The 15,173-nt window shown below is 40.4% G+C and overlaps 1 protein-coding gene across 6 annotated transcripts in view; it reads left to right on the top strand.

The window, feature by feature from the left end:
• Positions 1-15,173, top strand: part of LOC107044755 (protein MTO1 homolog, mitochondrial) — a 143,889-nt gene that overhangs the window by 67,940 nt on the left and 60,776 nt on the right. For all 6 annotated transcript variants that reach the window (XM_015266782.1, XM_015266778.1, XM_015266779.1 and 3 more), the window contains 3 exons: positions 1,889-2,188; positions 2,283-2,685; positions 2,771-3,125. In XM_015266782.1, coding sequence (XP_015122268.1) covers positions 1,894-2,188; positions 2,283-2,685; positions 2,771-3,125 — 1,053 coding nt within the window. In that variant the 5' untranslated portion in view covers positions 1,889-1,893. The remainder of the gene's footprint in view (positions 1-1,888; positions 2,189-2,282; positions 2,686-2,770; positions 3,126-15,173) is intronic.

Here is a 15,173-nt window from a genome sequence, read left to right as displayed (position 1 = left end):
GGTACCTTCCTCACGGCCTCGAGAAAAAAAAAAAAAACACACATACAGACATGTTGTTTAGAAGTGTTCAGAAGTGTTTTAGACACCGAGAAGCGTGGAGAAATTGAAAAAAACTAATGATTCATTTTCAGGGTGATTACAATAACTACCCGATAGATCGGGAAGTTAAAAAGGGTCACAAAAAAGGAAGAATGACAGGCACAGGGTTGCATGGGATTACAAAAAAGGACGAACAAAGGTCACAAGGGTTACAAAGGGTCACAAGAAAGGAAGAACATTGGTCACAGGGTTACAAGGATTTCATTTTTTTGTCATTTTTTCCGGAGTTATTTTTTTCTGAGGCTATTTTTTCAAAAGTCATTTTTTCATCGGTCATTTTTCCGTCGGCTATTTTTTCCGTCTGCTATTTTTTCCGTAGTAATTTATTCTGAGGTCATTTTTTATTCGGCTGTTTTTTCCGGTAGCCAAACACTTATATTCTGGATTTGCCTTGAAAATTATTCAATTTTTCACGAATATCTGGTAGGTTTTATGCGGAAAATACGTAAGATCTTTTTTCAATAAAAATGTCCAAAATTTCGAAAAAAAAAACGCCAAACTGAACAAAAAGAAGTAACTCGCGAGACTATGATTAACATTAGTTTGAGCAGAATACTATAGGTTACTTCTTTTCTAATTCTTACCGAGATACACGGATTCTGCATTTCAAATTGAGATACTTGAATTCTGAAGATGATTGAGATACGTTTTTGCTGTGAAGGGTCGTCGAATCTGAAATTAGACAACTGATGCAAGTATCAGTATCCGTATTATGCCGTCTAGCTGGCGCGCGAAGCCACTTTTTGACATGATTCTGGACGATTTTTATTGGGTGAAAATAGGTATGTAAAAAAAAATCGGCGAATGTTGGATGGACCATCTAATTGCGCGCTTTGACCATCTGGTTGCAGCGCACAATTAAATGTGAAGAAAAGGACTCCTTATGTAAAGATTAAGAATATATACGCTATGGAATCAAAAATTGGTAGAGGCAACACCAATGGCTCAGGGTCCAGGATTTTTGCTGTGTCAATAACTGGTACATTGAGGCTCGGGTGTAATAATTATGACCCCTCTTTTTCCCCTCCCCCACCTCCTCTTTCTCTATCCTCACCCCTTTCTCAGTGTCGCAACAAACAGTATTTTATCCAAGTAGTTCATGAACCGAGCCCTCATCACAAAGGTAGCCAAGCTTTGTTATGTCACATTTTCCCTTCATTCACATATTTTATGGTTTCACGTATAGTAAATACTAAAACTTTATTTAATTGGATTATGCGATTTGAAATTACCAGCCTTTTTCAGCTCTAGCGGGACGGATTACGCCATAAGTCGCTGAGAGTAAAACCCCACCAGAAAGGTGATCAGTTCATTCAAGGCAACCACAATTGTGGCCATATTATATGGATAATATAGATGAAAAAATACTTGAAAAATGTGAAATCATAGTTCAGAGGGCAGTAATTAGGTCCGGTTATGGTGAAGTGCTTGTAGAAAGTATAATTGGTAGTTTTTTACGCGAGTGATTTGACCGCCATTTTTGTGTTGCGTTGGGTATCAAAACAGAGGATTTAGTAAAAAATTTCATCCGAGAATTATGCATTAATTACGGTTCTCACCCCTTTTCGACCCAATTACCGACCTCCCGGAGGTCATAACCGTTCATTTATGTGCATATATTTTTTAATCATTTTTTATCCCCACAATTAGGGGTCCCGTGAATTGACTTTTCCCCTAAGGGGGAACATGCTGAAGGGGGTGGGGATAGAGAAAGATGGGGCGGTGGAGGAGAAAAGAGGGGTAAAAATTATTACACTCGGGCCTTAACGGTAATTCTAATAATCCACAGGCGAAATGTCTTGTAATCCATCATTCGGTGGAATTGGCAAGGGTCATTTGATTCGAGAGGTAGATGCACTCGATGGTATTTGTGGACGGATATGTGATCTATCCGGACTCCACTATAAAATTCTTAACAAACGAAAAGGACCCGCAGTTTGGGGACTTCGAGCTCAAATCGATCGAGATTTGTACAAGACTAATCTGCAGAGGGAACTCTTCCGTTTACCAGGCCTAACGATTCAGGAGGCTGCAGTGGAAGATCTTATCCTCAATTTGGAAACTGGGAAATGTTGTGGCATCATGTTGAGTAAATATGCAATTTCTATTTGATTATTTTGCTCTCAATAGGAGAGTTTTCCGATAGACTGATTATATAATGCGCATTATCATTTCATTTATAGAAAACGAAATATCAATCTACAGTGAAACCGTTGTGATAACTACTGGAACGTTTTTAAAAGGACAAATTAACATCGGTCTAGAGAAATATCCAGCTGGAAGGATGGGCGATGAGCCGAGTATAGGTTTAGCGGATACCCTGAAAAAATTGGATTTTAGAATGTCGCGATTGAAGACCGGAACTCCGCCACGGCTGAGAAAATCATCTGTAAATTTCTCTAAATGTAATCCCCAGCATCCAGATAGTGTTCCGGAGCCATTTTCATTTCTGAATGACCGAGTTTGGATCGATCCAAAGGATCAATTGGATTGTTATATGACTTTTACAAACGAAGCAGTTGCGATGATCATAAGAGATAATTTACATTGTAATACTCACGTGATGGAGGAAGTTATGGGTCCCCGGTAATATCCTTTTATGAAAATGAAAAAAAATTGTTATTCATTCAACAAACAGGAAGTAGCGAAATAACAAAAATAATCTTCATAGGTATTGTCCGAGCATTGAAAGTAAAGTTCTGAAGTTTGGAAGACGCACTCATCAAATTTGGCTAGAACCAGAGGGTTTGAATTCAGAACTAATCTATCCTGGTGGTCTATCCTGTACGTTACCAGCTGACAAACAACAAGAACTTGTGAACTGCATACCAGGGTTGGAAAATGCGGAAGTGGCAAGACCCGGATATGGGGTCGAATATGATTTCATTGATCCCCGTGAATTAACATATCAGTTAGAGACCAAGAGAATCTCGGGACTTTTCTTAGCTGGTCAGATCAATGGAACAACTGGGTACGAAGAAGCTGCGGCACAAGGACTCGTGGCTGGTGTGAATGCAGCTGCTCGGGTAAGAGAAAATGTTAATTTGTAATCTATCGACCGAGTAGAATACCGTCGCGGAACCAATTTCTGCCGTTATACGGAATTGAGATACATATGGGCTTCGATAGATATTACTCCTTTGAAATTTGAAATATATCAAAGGGAAATTCGTAATTTGATTTTTTTCCTATGGTTTCTGTATTTTAGTTCTTCTGTCGAATGTGAGGATCAATTCAAGTTAAGCAAAAAAAAGCAATTGTTTGAAGACCCAGATCAGCACTTGTCTTTCTGTTTATTGAAGGATATTGCCGTTATAGAATATAAAGGACTCTGATTCTGCAGTAGTTACCAGCATCAGATGCACTTCCTACCACCCATATAAACCTAGTTTCTCCCACTCACCTCACTTCCATCGTAGAATAAATAAATAGAAGATAACAGAAGGACTAAGGTCTCCTTGAGTTCCCTCATTTGGAAATGGATTCGGGGAATGAATAGTATTTCGCGTTCCAATGAGATGCCGTACTCCCATCTTTATTATGCAAAAACTGGGTGTAAGTGAACTGATACTTTTCAAATTGTGTTTTCCATATACTAAGGGATGTAAGTGGATGATTCATCAATACTAGATAGCAAAAAACTTGATGTAATGCCACTGTTTTTTGTTAGAAGTTTGAGTTGTGGCAGAAAGTGAGTCTCTGCCAGAAACTCACGACTAGTTTCCACGACTAGTTTCTTCCACATAATTTTGCCATTCGTAATACACTGTCGACCGAAAGTATGCACTATATACGAAGAGTCATCATGTACATCCTTAACGATTGAAATTTGTAATGAGATTTTCTCGTTGCGGGCTGAAATACCCTTAAATAGATAGTAGAACTCTTCAAATTATTATAAAGAGAGACTGGAAGAGATATCTAGAGGCGGCTGAAGGAGCCGAGACTAGATGAGATGATTCACAGATCGATGAAAGGCTGAAGGCATAGCCGTTTTGGGTGAAACCGCGACCCCTGGAAGTCTGGAGGACGGTACTAAACTTTCGCTATTTTAGAATTCACCCCGCTTCTGTTAGGGGAAATGGGCCGACGTACAGGCTGTCCAACTGGGGGTAGACTCGGGATAGAGAAGGGACCAACGGCTAGGTGAGAGGACTGGTGCCCCCGAGATACCATCGGGATGATTGGTGGGGACAGGGTAACGGAATGATCTAACGTTGCCGAGATATCCAGACTAGGGGGAGAAGGCTCTAGTAAGATTCCGAGTGAGTCGAATGCGGACGCTTGAACGGAGAGGTCGAAAAAACTTCTTCAGAGTAATTTGTAATGTTGGCTTGAAATATGGCCAAGGACAGAGGGCGTAGCCCAGCGTTACCAGATGCATAACTGTTGGTAGCAAACGTAGGGGAATGCTCTTGCATTCCCCACGAATGAAAAGGGAGTTATTTCGGGACCCCAAGTGACAACTTTGTTGTGTCCGGCATTATCCATTCGGAAGCGTATGGACCCGTGGACTTTGAGTAGAGTAATCCTCCAGTCAGCCCGACCATACGCCGAGATTTTAGTACTAACCGGAGACGGTGACTCGCGATAACCGAAGCGGTAACTGGTAGTTGAGAGTGTGGGTGCTCATAAAGCGAGTAGCATAGTTCCGCTTTGGTTGGATCAGCCTCTCAATGTCCCAGGCTCTAAGGAGTCCCGACTGATTCGCAAATAACTCTGACACTCTTCCGAATCGAAATACTCGGGAGGAGAAAGCATGCGGATGAATCTAAAGATCCCCCAGAACAGATGTGAATTAAATTCACCAGGATAATTAGGCCGCAAGGCCTAATACATGGCCTGAAATGGAGGCTCGCGACGATGTGATGGGAATACTCCTGGTGGACCTCGTGTCCACTACCGTGTCACACTGATGTTAGCTGGACAATCCATTCTCCAGCCACAAAAGTCCTCTGAGTAGACGACATTGCCGAAGAGGCCGGTTTTCATCGAATGTTCCGTAAAGGTTCGGCTGGCCTCCAATGTGCGATAGAGAAAGCTAAAAAGTACTTTGGATTTTTCCTGGGTGAACAACCTGGGAAAATATCTATACAAATTACTTATCTCTGCGCAGTATTCAATTAGGACATGATGAGCGTCAAGGTGAATTATGACAGTCAGATGAATATTGCGAAAACGATTTGCTCGAGCATTGAACAGTTATTTATGAAACGTATATACACCATTACACATTCTCATGGAATTAATTGAACGTCGTACAAGGCATCATCACCGCACTATTCACTCCACGGATCCGGTTCACGAAGAATGCTCGCCTGCTCAGCCACGTCCTGGTCACCCCCGTCGTACGACTCAGGAAAAAGATAGGTTGTTGGTGTAGGCTTAATAGAGAGAGAAGTATCTGTTACAACCTGAGATTATTTTAATCGCATCCTAGGGCCTGAAATAGTATAATGGTAACTCAATAAAAGGGACAGTGAGGGATAAATGGAATAGGACTCATGTTTCCAAATATTCGGCGTATAAACAATTGTAATAATTCTTGATTGCCTTTTAATAACGATCTAAGGCAGTGGTTAATGCTAGGCTACTTGTTGTATACGCTAAAAATGGGAATGACTCTACTAGTATTCCAACAAGAGGAGAAGCTAGATCGGGTCTGGGGTTCCTGTGTCGACTCAATTATCATAGAATTCTAAATTAATAACAACAGTGGGCAAAATGGTTATGGGCTTACCATTAGAGGTAATATGTAGGCAAATTATAACATGAGAAGGAGGGAAGGTAACTGGTACTCACAGTAATCGCCAAAAATAACGAAGAACACAGCGCTCTGGCCAAGTTTCCAATGGAAATGATTAATAAACAACGAAAACACCATTCCTCTTCGGTGCTCCTATCGACAGTCAATAACGCAGCCAAAACTTCAGATAACTCCTGAGACGAAGCCTCCTGCTCCAGGGGCTTTATTTACAAGGACTTTAATTATATCCTAACTTGTAACGCCCAGTACGCGCCAAGACCGGGACTGTCAGAGCGTCAAGGGAAACGTGTCTCCTTTTTTCTCCTTTCGCCTTTCTGGGCCCTCTTATTCGGACATTTTGAGACTGCGGAAGCGGGGAGCGTCATCCATTGCCACCTCCATCCTTCTCTGGGCTGCTCATTCTTCTATTTCATGTGGACGGCTGTATTTCTTCTTCCCGAGAGAGGGGTGAGGGGGATAGTCTTACCTTGCAGAGAATATGCCTGTGATACCGTAGCAATGTCAACCATGGTTTCAGAGACTAGAATGGCGTCATATGGTCTTCTCCGATAAAACTCGATTCTGTTTTAAACCCGGCCATGCGCACATCTTGGTATGATGCAGATAGGGAAAACGTCTTCAAGAACGGTGGATTCAATTGCCCTCCTTTGCCACCCCCACGCAAATAATATATTAGTTTGATGAGCTATATCATATGGTGGACGCTCTTATATTCTATGCATCCACAGCACTGTAACAAGTGTTTAGTATTGGAGAGCACTCAGGTTTGAATAAATACTAGTTATTAATTAAAATGAGGCGACTATAAAATACCAGGAGGTGTCAAATCGGAATCAAAGGAATGAATGGAAACAACTGAGTGACGCAAACTTCATAGGAGAGGTTCGGAGGAAAAGAAAAGAATGCATAAATAATAGAATATAATTGGAAAAATTAAAGATTCGTTACAGTAAATTGCCGATGTCCTGCGATCCAAAATAGTATCTCCGATTCCTATAGGACAGCTACAGTTTTATAGGACAACGCTTGTCCGCATACTGCAGTAACAGTACGCACGTCCTTCACATTGGAACACATTCCAATGTGTTATACCCCAAAAAGTGGAGCATAATTCCCAATTTGTTCTGAAATATGGGCAAACATAAGTGGCACAAATTTAAGAATTGAAACGTAAAATTGAGACATAAATAAAAATCGGGATATATATGCATGAAAAGACAGGTATATTCGCAATAAAAGTAAGCTAGTAAAACGGCATCAGCAGTTTCCACTGGGCTCATTCGCATGGTGTCATTATAACACCATGCCGATATAAGGCAATGGCCGAGACATCACAGTCTCTAAAGGGAATATTCGAGAGACTGTTGTTTCTGCACCAGTAATTCGTGTGCAGTCATTATTAGTGTTCATCTGATTACTTTCGTATCGGAATGGACGTACAGGATGTCCCATAGCATGTGACCAAAGTAAATTGCAAATAACTTGGATACAGTAAAATGTAAATATTTGTTCTTTTTTTATTGTACAAGGAACATTCGGCAAATTACAATACAATTCCTTCCAAGTGTCCGCCATCACTTGTACTACAGAGCTCTATCCTGCGTTCGAAACTGGTATAGATGCGCTGTATTGTGTTTTTATCAACAGCTCGGATAGCATCCCTAATTACGTCTTGCAACTCTCCCACAATCGTCAGATGCTTCTCATAGCATTTGTCCTTGAGAAAACCCCATAGGCAAAAATCGCAGGGATTTAAGTCCGGACTGTAAGGCGGCCATTCTATGCCCCTATGGGCATACTTAGGGTAACCTAAGCCTAACACACGAGCGCCGTAAACGGAAAAAAGTATTTCAAATACTCCAGCAGTCCTGTGTGGGGCGGCACCATCTTGCATGAAGTAGAAATTCTTGACTAACTGATTTTTTCGTGCCCAAGGAAAGAAGTTCTTCTTCAAGAACTCACAGTAAATATCAGCACTGATTGTCGAACTCACAATAAATTCAAGGAAAATAACTTTTATTGTAATTGCCGCCTATGCAGTGACTTTTTTCGGGTGTGAGGACTTGGTTTCAATTACGTGAGGTGACCCAGTCCCCCAAAAGCAAAAATTTTGCTTATTTACTAAGCCACCTGAGTAGAAATGTGCTTCGCCCGAGAAGATGATAATCTGTGCCTTTATTTCCTGGGATTCAAAAAAATTTTAAAGTTCTTGGCAAAATTGCACACGGCGAGCCATCGCCTCTTCACTTAAAAATTGATGTACAGAAATTTTGTAGGGATGGAAGTTTAAAAACACTTTCAAGATGCGGTGAAGTAAAGTTTTTGAGACTATCAAGGTTTGAGAAGCCTTTCGAAGCGTATCATTTGGATATTTTTTGAAATGTTCTTCAGTTGTGCGGACAACTTCATCCGTGGTTACAGTACGTGAAGGGCCAGGATGCTCATGCCTCCTATCGTCTAGTGTACCGTACTAATCAAATTTCTTAATTATCCTGAAAATACCCATAATTGGTCGAAAAATGCGTCAATTTTCAACAAAAGGAAAAAACCAATTTTTTTGCNTGTTCTTCAGTTGTGCGGACAACTTCATCCGTGGTTACAGTACGTGAAGGGCCAGGATGCTCATGCCTCCTATCGTCTAGTGTACCGTACTAATCAAATTTCTTAATTATCCTGAAAATACCCATAATTGGTCGAAAAATGCGTCAATTTTCAACAAAAGGAAAAAACCAATTTTTTTGCTTAGTTAGTTCATTCACTTTATTTACCGTTTGAGACTCGAATCAGACACTCTAGTGTGTGCCATACTTAGAATGAAATGCTCTTATATCTGCAGTAGCTGAATCTCCTTTTCGGTAGTATAATTTGATGAGGAATGATTCTTGTTCGATGGTTAAATTTTCCATTTTAGCTCTGCAATTCCCGAGCGGCTGAAGCATGAATGAAATTTGCGGAGAGTCTCCACTTCAACCATATATTAGACATTAGACTGCACTGCCACCTTGCGGTATTCTACGCAATTTACTTTGGTCACATGCTATGGGACACCCTGTATTTGACTTCAACTTCGCGGGATTAGATGAAAATAAAAGAGTACTATTTAGTAATTGTCGCGTATGATTCATTCCAAATAAAATTATTCGACCCCAACTTGCTCCTGACTCTAATGCAAAGCCAGTTTATGTACCAGATTTTTTCATAATTTTTCATTTTGATACGAAACACTTCGAATTGTGTTTCAGTTTTATAAACTAGCCAGGCCGGGATACAATACGAGACGATATTACCTTCAATATCGTATCATATCAAACTTTCAGTTGAAATGACTTTCGTCTCGGAAATTTATTGATCCGCCCCAACTAGAAACTCGACTCGGCGAACCCTTTGGTCTTGGTGCGGAAAAGTAAGCCTAATGTTCAGTCCTAATTTGATCAAACGAGTTCGGCTCGGATAAGGTACCTTACACACTTAGGATTTCTGGTCAGAATTATGATTAGCCTATCCAAGCCGAATCATGAAAGTTGAATAAAATTCCAATCAATGTCATTAGTAATCCATCATTAATTATTGATAACACGGTGTAACAAAATATGGCCGAGTTAGTGTCCAAAGATGAAATTAACACCACTCACAGATTTTTTCATGCTGGATTCAATGGTGTTCGTAGAATTCCCCTAGCACGTCAGGGTTTGGAAAAAAAAAATGTTGAAGTTGTGAAATAGGTTGAAAATAAAATTCGTCGAAAAAACAAAACTAAATGAATGATAGATGAAAGTGAATGAGAAAAAATAGTAGAGTGTAATTGAAGAATCATTCTATCCGTTAAAATAAACTTCCTCCGATTTCGTGGCGTAATTTCGTTTAAAAAAAATTTTGAACTTCATAAATTTGTGTGAACTATCTGTTGATTAAGTCAACCCTCGGAAGTTGGCTTCATATATATTCCTAACCTTCTGGAATTCATTTGAAGTCCACGTGGTGATTTTTTGCAGTGGCTCAGGGTTATTGAAATCAACTCTGAGAAGGTTTTCAAGTGAATTTCTCGGTTGGGAGAGATATTGGTAGACTTTCACAAGGAAAATTGTTAATTGTGGAACTATTATTGGGAAACTGATGCGCTTCAAATCAGATATTTTTTCATCCCCTACTTTATTTATTATGAGGTCTCGCTGCACAAACGGGATGCGGATCCATGAAGCCCCCAGGAGAGCAGTTCTATCTCAGTTCCATGGTCCTCAACTTTTATGTCCCCTCGACTGGTTCAGAAGTCATGCAGACTTGCTCCCCAACTGAAGAATTTTTACGCATAGTGTGTGCATCCCTAACTTCATTTTTCGTAGTCAATCTAATGTTTTGCTCGAGAAATTACAGTCAATCATGTTTTAAAAATCAGTTGTCTAATAAGAAACGAGTTCTTTCACATGTATTTCATAAAATCTTACGTAAGAGTCAGATTCAAGAGAGATGAGGATAGTTGGAAATCTCTCTTTATACACAGGTGCTTACTTAATAATCCCCGTTGGAACTCATTCATCTCCGTTGTCTGCAAAAAAAATTGATTCTAAAAATGACTCAATTGATGACTTATAAATCTCGAATATGTCAATAAGTTCGTGCTAGAGAATTGCTATCAAATGATAGATATGCGGAGAGTGATGACGAAGGTCACATAGGGGAGAGAAGTGGGAAAATCGTAACTAACGTTAAGCAGAAACGACGGATGGAGAGATTATAAGCATCTAGATGCCGTCTCATCCGTCTTAGCTAAGTTCGGAGACGAGTAGAGTGAACATGATGGTCAAAGGGAAGAGACGCCTCCGAATTTGAACACTTGTAATATCTCCATCCATCTCTCCCGATTGATCATTGTTATTGATCGACTTGTCTTTTGCGTTTGAATCTCCCTACTTGTCGCCCTCATTTGAGCCTCGGGATCGGTTCACTCTTCTCGCCCGTTTGACCCTTCACCCTTGCCATCAATCTGTGCTCATTTTATCTTCTTTAACAAAAGAATGTTGGGAATACAGATATGAGCAACTTCGCGAGTGAAGTTTACGTCTCCTCTAATCGTTCGCAATTTCCGGAATAATGTCGCGAAAGTGTAAAAACTCACCAGACTCCTTTTGTTAAGTTTGTTCATAATTTATACCTACGTCACAGAGAAGAAATATCACACCTGCCGTGAAAGAGGCCTATGAGACAGCGTTCCAGCGATCCACGTCTAATCCGGACAAACCCTGGGTTCCATCAATCTGCTGCGGCTATTGCTGTGTCCAGTTGCAGTCAGCAATTCAAACCAATGAAGTGAAACACCTTCAATATCCCAGTGATATGGAGAGAACCAACCAATCACATCGCCGACTGTTATTTTTGCTCGACGAATACACAAGGGTACTCTCGCAAGAACAAGAAGACTCGAGTATCCAACCGTGAAATAATTGGATCCACCCTTATTCTCCTTACTGATTCCCGCATTCCGAGGAAAGAAAGATGAAACGTCAGAGGACACGCTTGTTGCTGCAGAAGCACCTCTGTCCGTAGAAAAAGACCCAAACTACACAGAAGAAGAACCACCAGTACCAGTGACTCCACGTTTCATGACCCAAGGACAATTAAATGATCTAGCAAGGAATTTAAGTCTCCCGAAGAGAAAATCAGAATTCATGGGTTCCGTTCTCAAAGAATTCAACTTCTTGGAATCTAGTATAACTACTAGCCATTTTCGACACCGAGACCAGAATTTCCGTGAGTATTTCGTGGATGATGAAGAACTTTGTTACTGCTCCAACGTGGATGGGCTGATGCGAAGTATGGGGCATAAACATCATCCAGAGGCTTGGCGGCTCTTCATCGATTCGTCTCGCACTAGTTTGAAGGTTGTCCTTCTTCATATTGGAAATATGAAGGGTACACCTTTTGTCCCAGTTGCGTACTCTACTTCATTGAGCGAAAACCATACAAATGTGCACCTCGTTCTTAATAAAATTCAATACAGAATGTACAATTGGTTGATTTGTGCTGATCTGAAGATAGTCGCACTCGTTATAGGAATATAACTAGGCTTCACAAAATACAGCTGTTTCCTACGCGAGTGGGATAGTCGGGATCGAGAGAAGCACGACAAGACTGTAAAATGGCCACCACGCGAAGAATTCATCTCTGGTCATCGAAATAATGTCGGGAATAGAGATGCGATGCAGTAATGATACCGGTAATTTACCGTAATGAAACCGGTAATTTACCCATCGTCGGTAAAATACCAAAATGGTAAATAACCACTTTCACAGCGCGAATTATCGTAATTACCGATTTTAATTCCATTATGGTAAATTCACATCTATATAGAACGATTTTTGAAAATTACTATCAATTTTTGGCGATTTCAATCATGATTTTTTGTCTTTTGAACTACATTGGGACTTTGAGTGGGGCGGGGGGCGAATCGGTGAACAACTGCACACACTATCGATACTATCTACAGTCCAGTGTGTGTGTGTATATGTGTTTGTGTATACGCCTTCTCTCCTCTATTTTGGCGGACACACGAGATTCCAGGCGTAAAGTATATCTCGCAACGTTCGGCCTGAGAAATTTGGTAAGAAAGTTGATTTTTTGGAATTCTTATACGTCAATATCCAATAGCTGACTTCTAATTTTCATTTCAGAACATTCATTGTTGTAAAACGTGATGAGATAACCCTGCAATCGCATCCCCGATGCTCCAACGTTATTCGCAGTAGACAACAGAAAGGTTAGAATCTCAATAAATGATGACATTATTTTCTCGTTATTTTCCTTCCATACGATCCCGTTCCACGTTTATACTAACAAGCGATTGTAAAATTGTTTTCCAGAATCGAGGATTCAGTATGGGAGCAAAAGAGATTTTAAAACATTTTTCTCCGTTGCCTATGCAACCTAACGAAAAGTGTTCCTCCTACCGTTGTAAATATTGCAACATGAAATATGCCAAAAACGTCACAAGAATGACAGATCAGCTGCGAAAAAAGTGCAGGAGTTGTCCCGATGCCCTTCGAAAAGAGTTGAAAGAAAAGAAATCTCTCTCTTCCAGAAAATCACGCTACTCAACTGAGAGTTCAGAAATCAAATGTGCACTTGCGGGCAAAATTGCCGCAGCGCCTGCTGTCGGAGTGCAATGTGATGGCTGGAGTAATGTTCGTAACGAGGGCATCATCAATTTTATTGTAACAACGCCGAGTCCTGTCCTTTTCAAAACTCTACCAACAATATCAAACAAAGTGCAAAATATATGGCTCGACAAATGACTGAAGTGATTGAGGCTGAAGAAAGATTTCAAGTGGATTGTCATGTATGATTGTATTGCCTATATTTTAAATTTACTAATGAAAGATATTGGAAAATTACCCAGTATTGAGAAGGTGCTTGATGACGCTGTCACTATCGTTCGTGAGATAAAAAGAGGACACATTCTGCTATCATTGTTTCGAGAAATCCAAGCTGCTGATACGAACAAAGTGAGAATCACCTTGAACTTCCCGATGAAAACGAGATTTGGATCAATTGTGCACTGCACAGACAGCCTTCTAGTTAATAAGCACAATTTACTATCTCTGGCAGCTTCACAGAAAGCAGAAGATGAATGGAAACATAAACTCTCCAGGTTCATCATCCTCATTGATGAATTTTGGATTTCACTACGAAAAATTCATGATTCGTTGGAACCAATAGCCATGCATATTACGAAAATTGAAGGGGATCAATCACTGCTTAGCCATATACCTGAGACTTTCGTAAGCCTCGAAAGACACCTGGATCATCAGTTGAATCGTGCTGCAGGTCTACAAATCCTCACAAGGAAAAAGTGTCCAATGACTTTCTTCATCGTAAGAACATGGCTTTGTGCCCTATACATTTCGCTGGAAATTTGTTGGACCCTGTGCTCAAGGGGAAATGTTTAAGTCAAGAGAAAGATATGAGAGGTACAGTGTTGATCTATAACCTCGGTAAAAAGCTCAATCTTGATTGTGATGCAATTCTTCAAGAATTCAATGACTTTAAGTTGAATAATGGTATTTGGTCGGCAGAGTATGTACAGAGGGCCAGTTTGACGCTGTCTCCAATTAATTGGTGGAAAGGTTATTGCGAAAAAACAGTTCTCAGTAAAATCGCTGTTGCCATTCTCTGCTTACTACCAACGTCAGCATCTACTGAGAGGTCGTTCAGCACCCAAGGATGGCTGCACAACTCTAAACGTAATCAGTTGCACGTTGATAGAGCTGGTAAACTGAGCTATATCTTTCATAATCTGCACTTGTTGAGAGGAAGGGGCAAGTGTTGAAGAAGGAAGACCTCTTAAAAACTTTAAAATCATTATGATTGCTTCTATTCTTGTGAAGATACATTCTAATTGAAAGTTGAATAAAAGTCAAGAGTTTAACCAAATATTAATCTGTTTTTCCAAATAATGAGTCTATTGCAAAACGTAAGGAATTTTACTTGAGTTTTAAAATTACTGACAATTTTTCAAGAATAAAAAAATATTTTTCATGCTGAGTATAAATTGACAAGCACCTGTTAGGTGTGTGAATATGACTTCGCCCTTTTCCAACAGATGTCGTTTTTAGTATTGCTTACGTGCACTAATAAATGGCAACACTTGTATTCGATAGTACTTTATGTCAGCTGTCAAATGCACTGTGTGACATTTGGTTGAAATGTAAGCAACAAGTGCTTTTACCTCCGTGACAATGTCGGTTTTCGTTCCAAGTAGACGGTGAAGAGCTGTTATTGAGAAATGATCTCATAGTGGAGGAAACGCCAACGACGATTTCAGCACCAGCGGCGCTGATGGGAGAAGAAATCTTCCATCAGATCACGGAAATGTTGGGAGAGAGACAGATGGTAGAGGACGAGGAGTTAATCCTTCCCAACGAAGAAGACGTGGATCAACTGTATGAGCCTGTCGAGGAAGCTGAGAGCTCTGATTCTGATGAGTACAAGCTTCCCGAAGGAAAAAAAAAGAAATTAGACTTTGTCCCCCTAGAAACGAAGATCAAAGTGCTGAGGTTGGCCAGAGAACATCCAACTTGGAGCTTGGAGACACTCCAGGGGAAAAAAGCTCACGGAGTTTGAAGAGAAAGGATGACTTGAAGCGTTGGGAGCAAGATGTCGCAAAGGGAGGAACAGTCTATGAAAAATATACTGCCATCGATTCATGGACCTATGATCGCTTTGTAGAGGCTCGGGCAGAATACGCACAGGTAAAATTGGGCTTGAACGTTTTCCCTTCCTAAGGGGGGTATTTAGGCAGGAAAATGAACCAGCA

This window comes from Diachasma alloeum, unplaced genomic scaffold (genome assembly GCF_001412515.2).
Source record: "Diachasma alloeum isolate Michigan unplaced genomic scaffold, Dall2.0 Dall_scaffold_00796, whole genome shotgun sequence".
In the NCBI taxonomy this organism is placed as follows: Eukaryota; Metazoa; Arthropoda; class Insecta; order Hymenoptera; family Braconidae; genus Diachasma; species Diachasma alloeum.
Note: the sequence above shows the minus strand (reverse complement) of the source record. Positions and strands in the feature narration are given on the sequence as shown.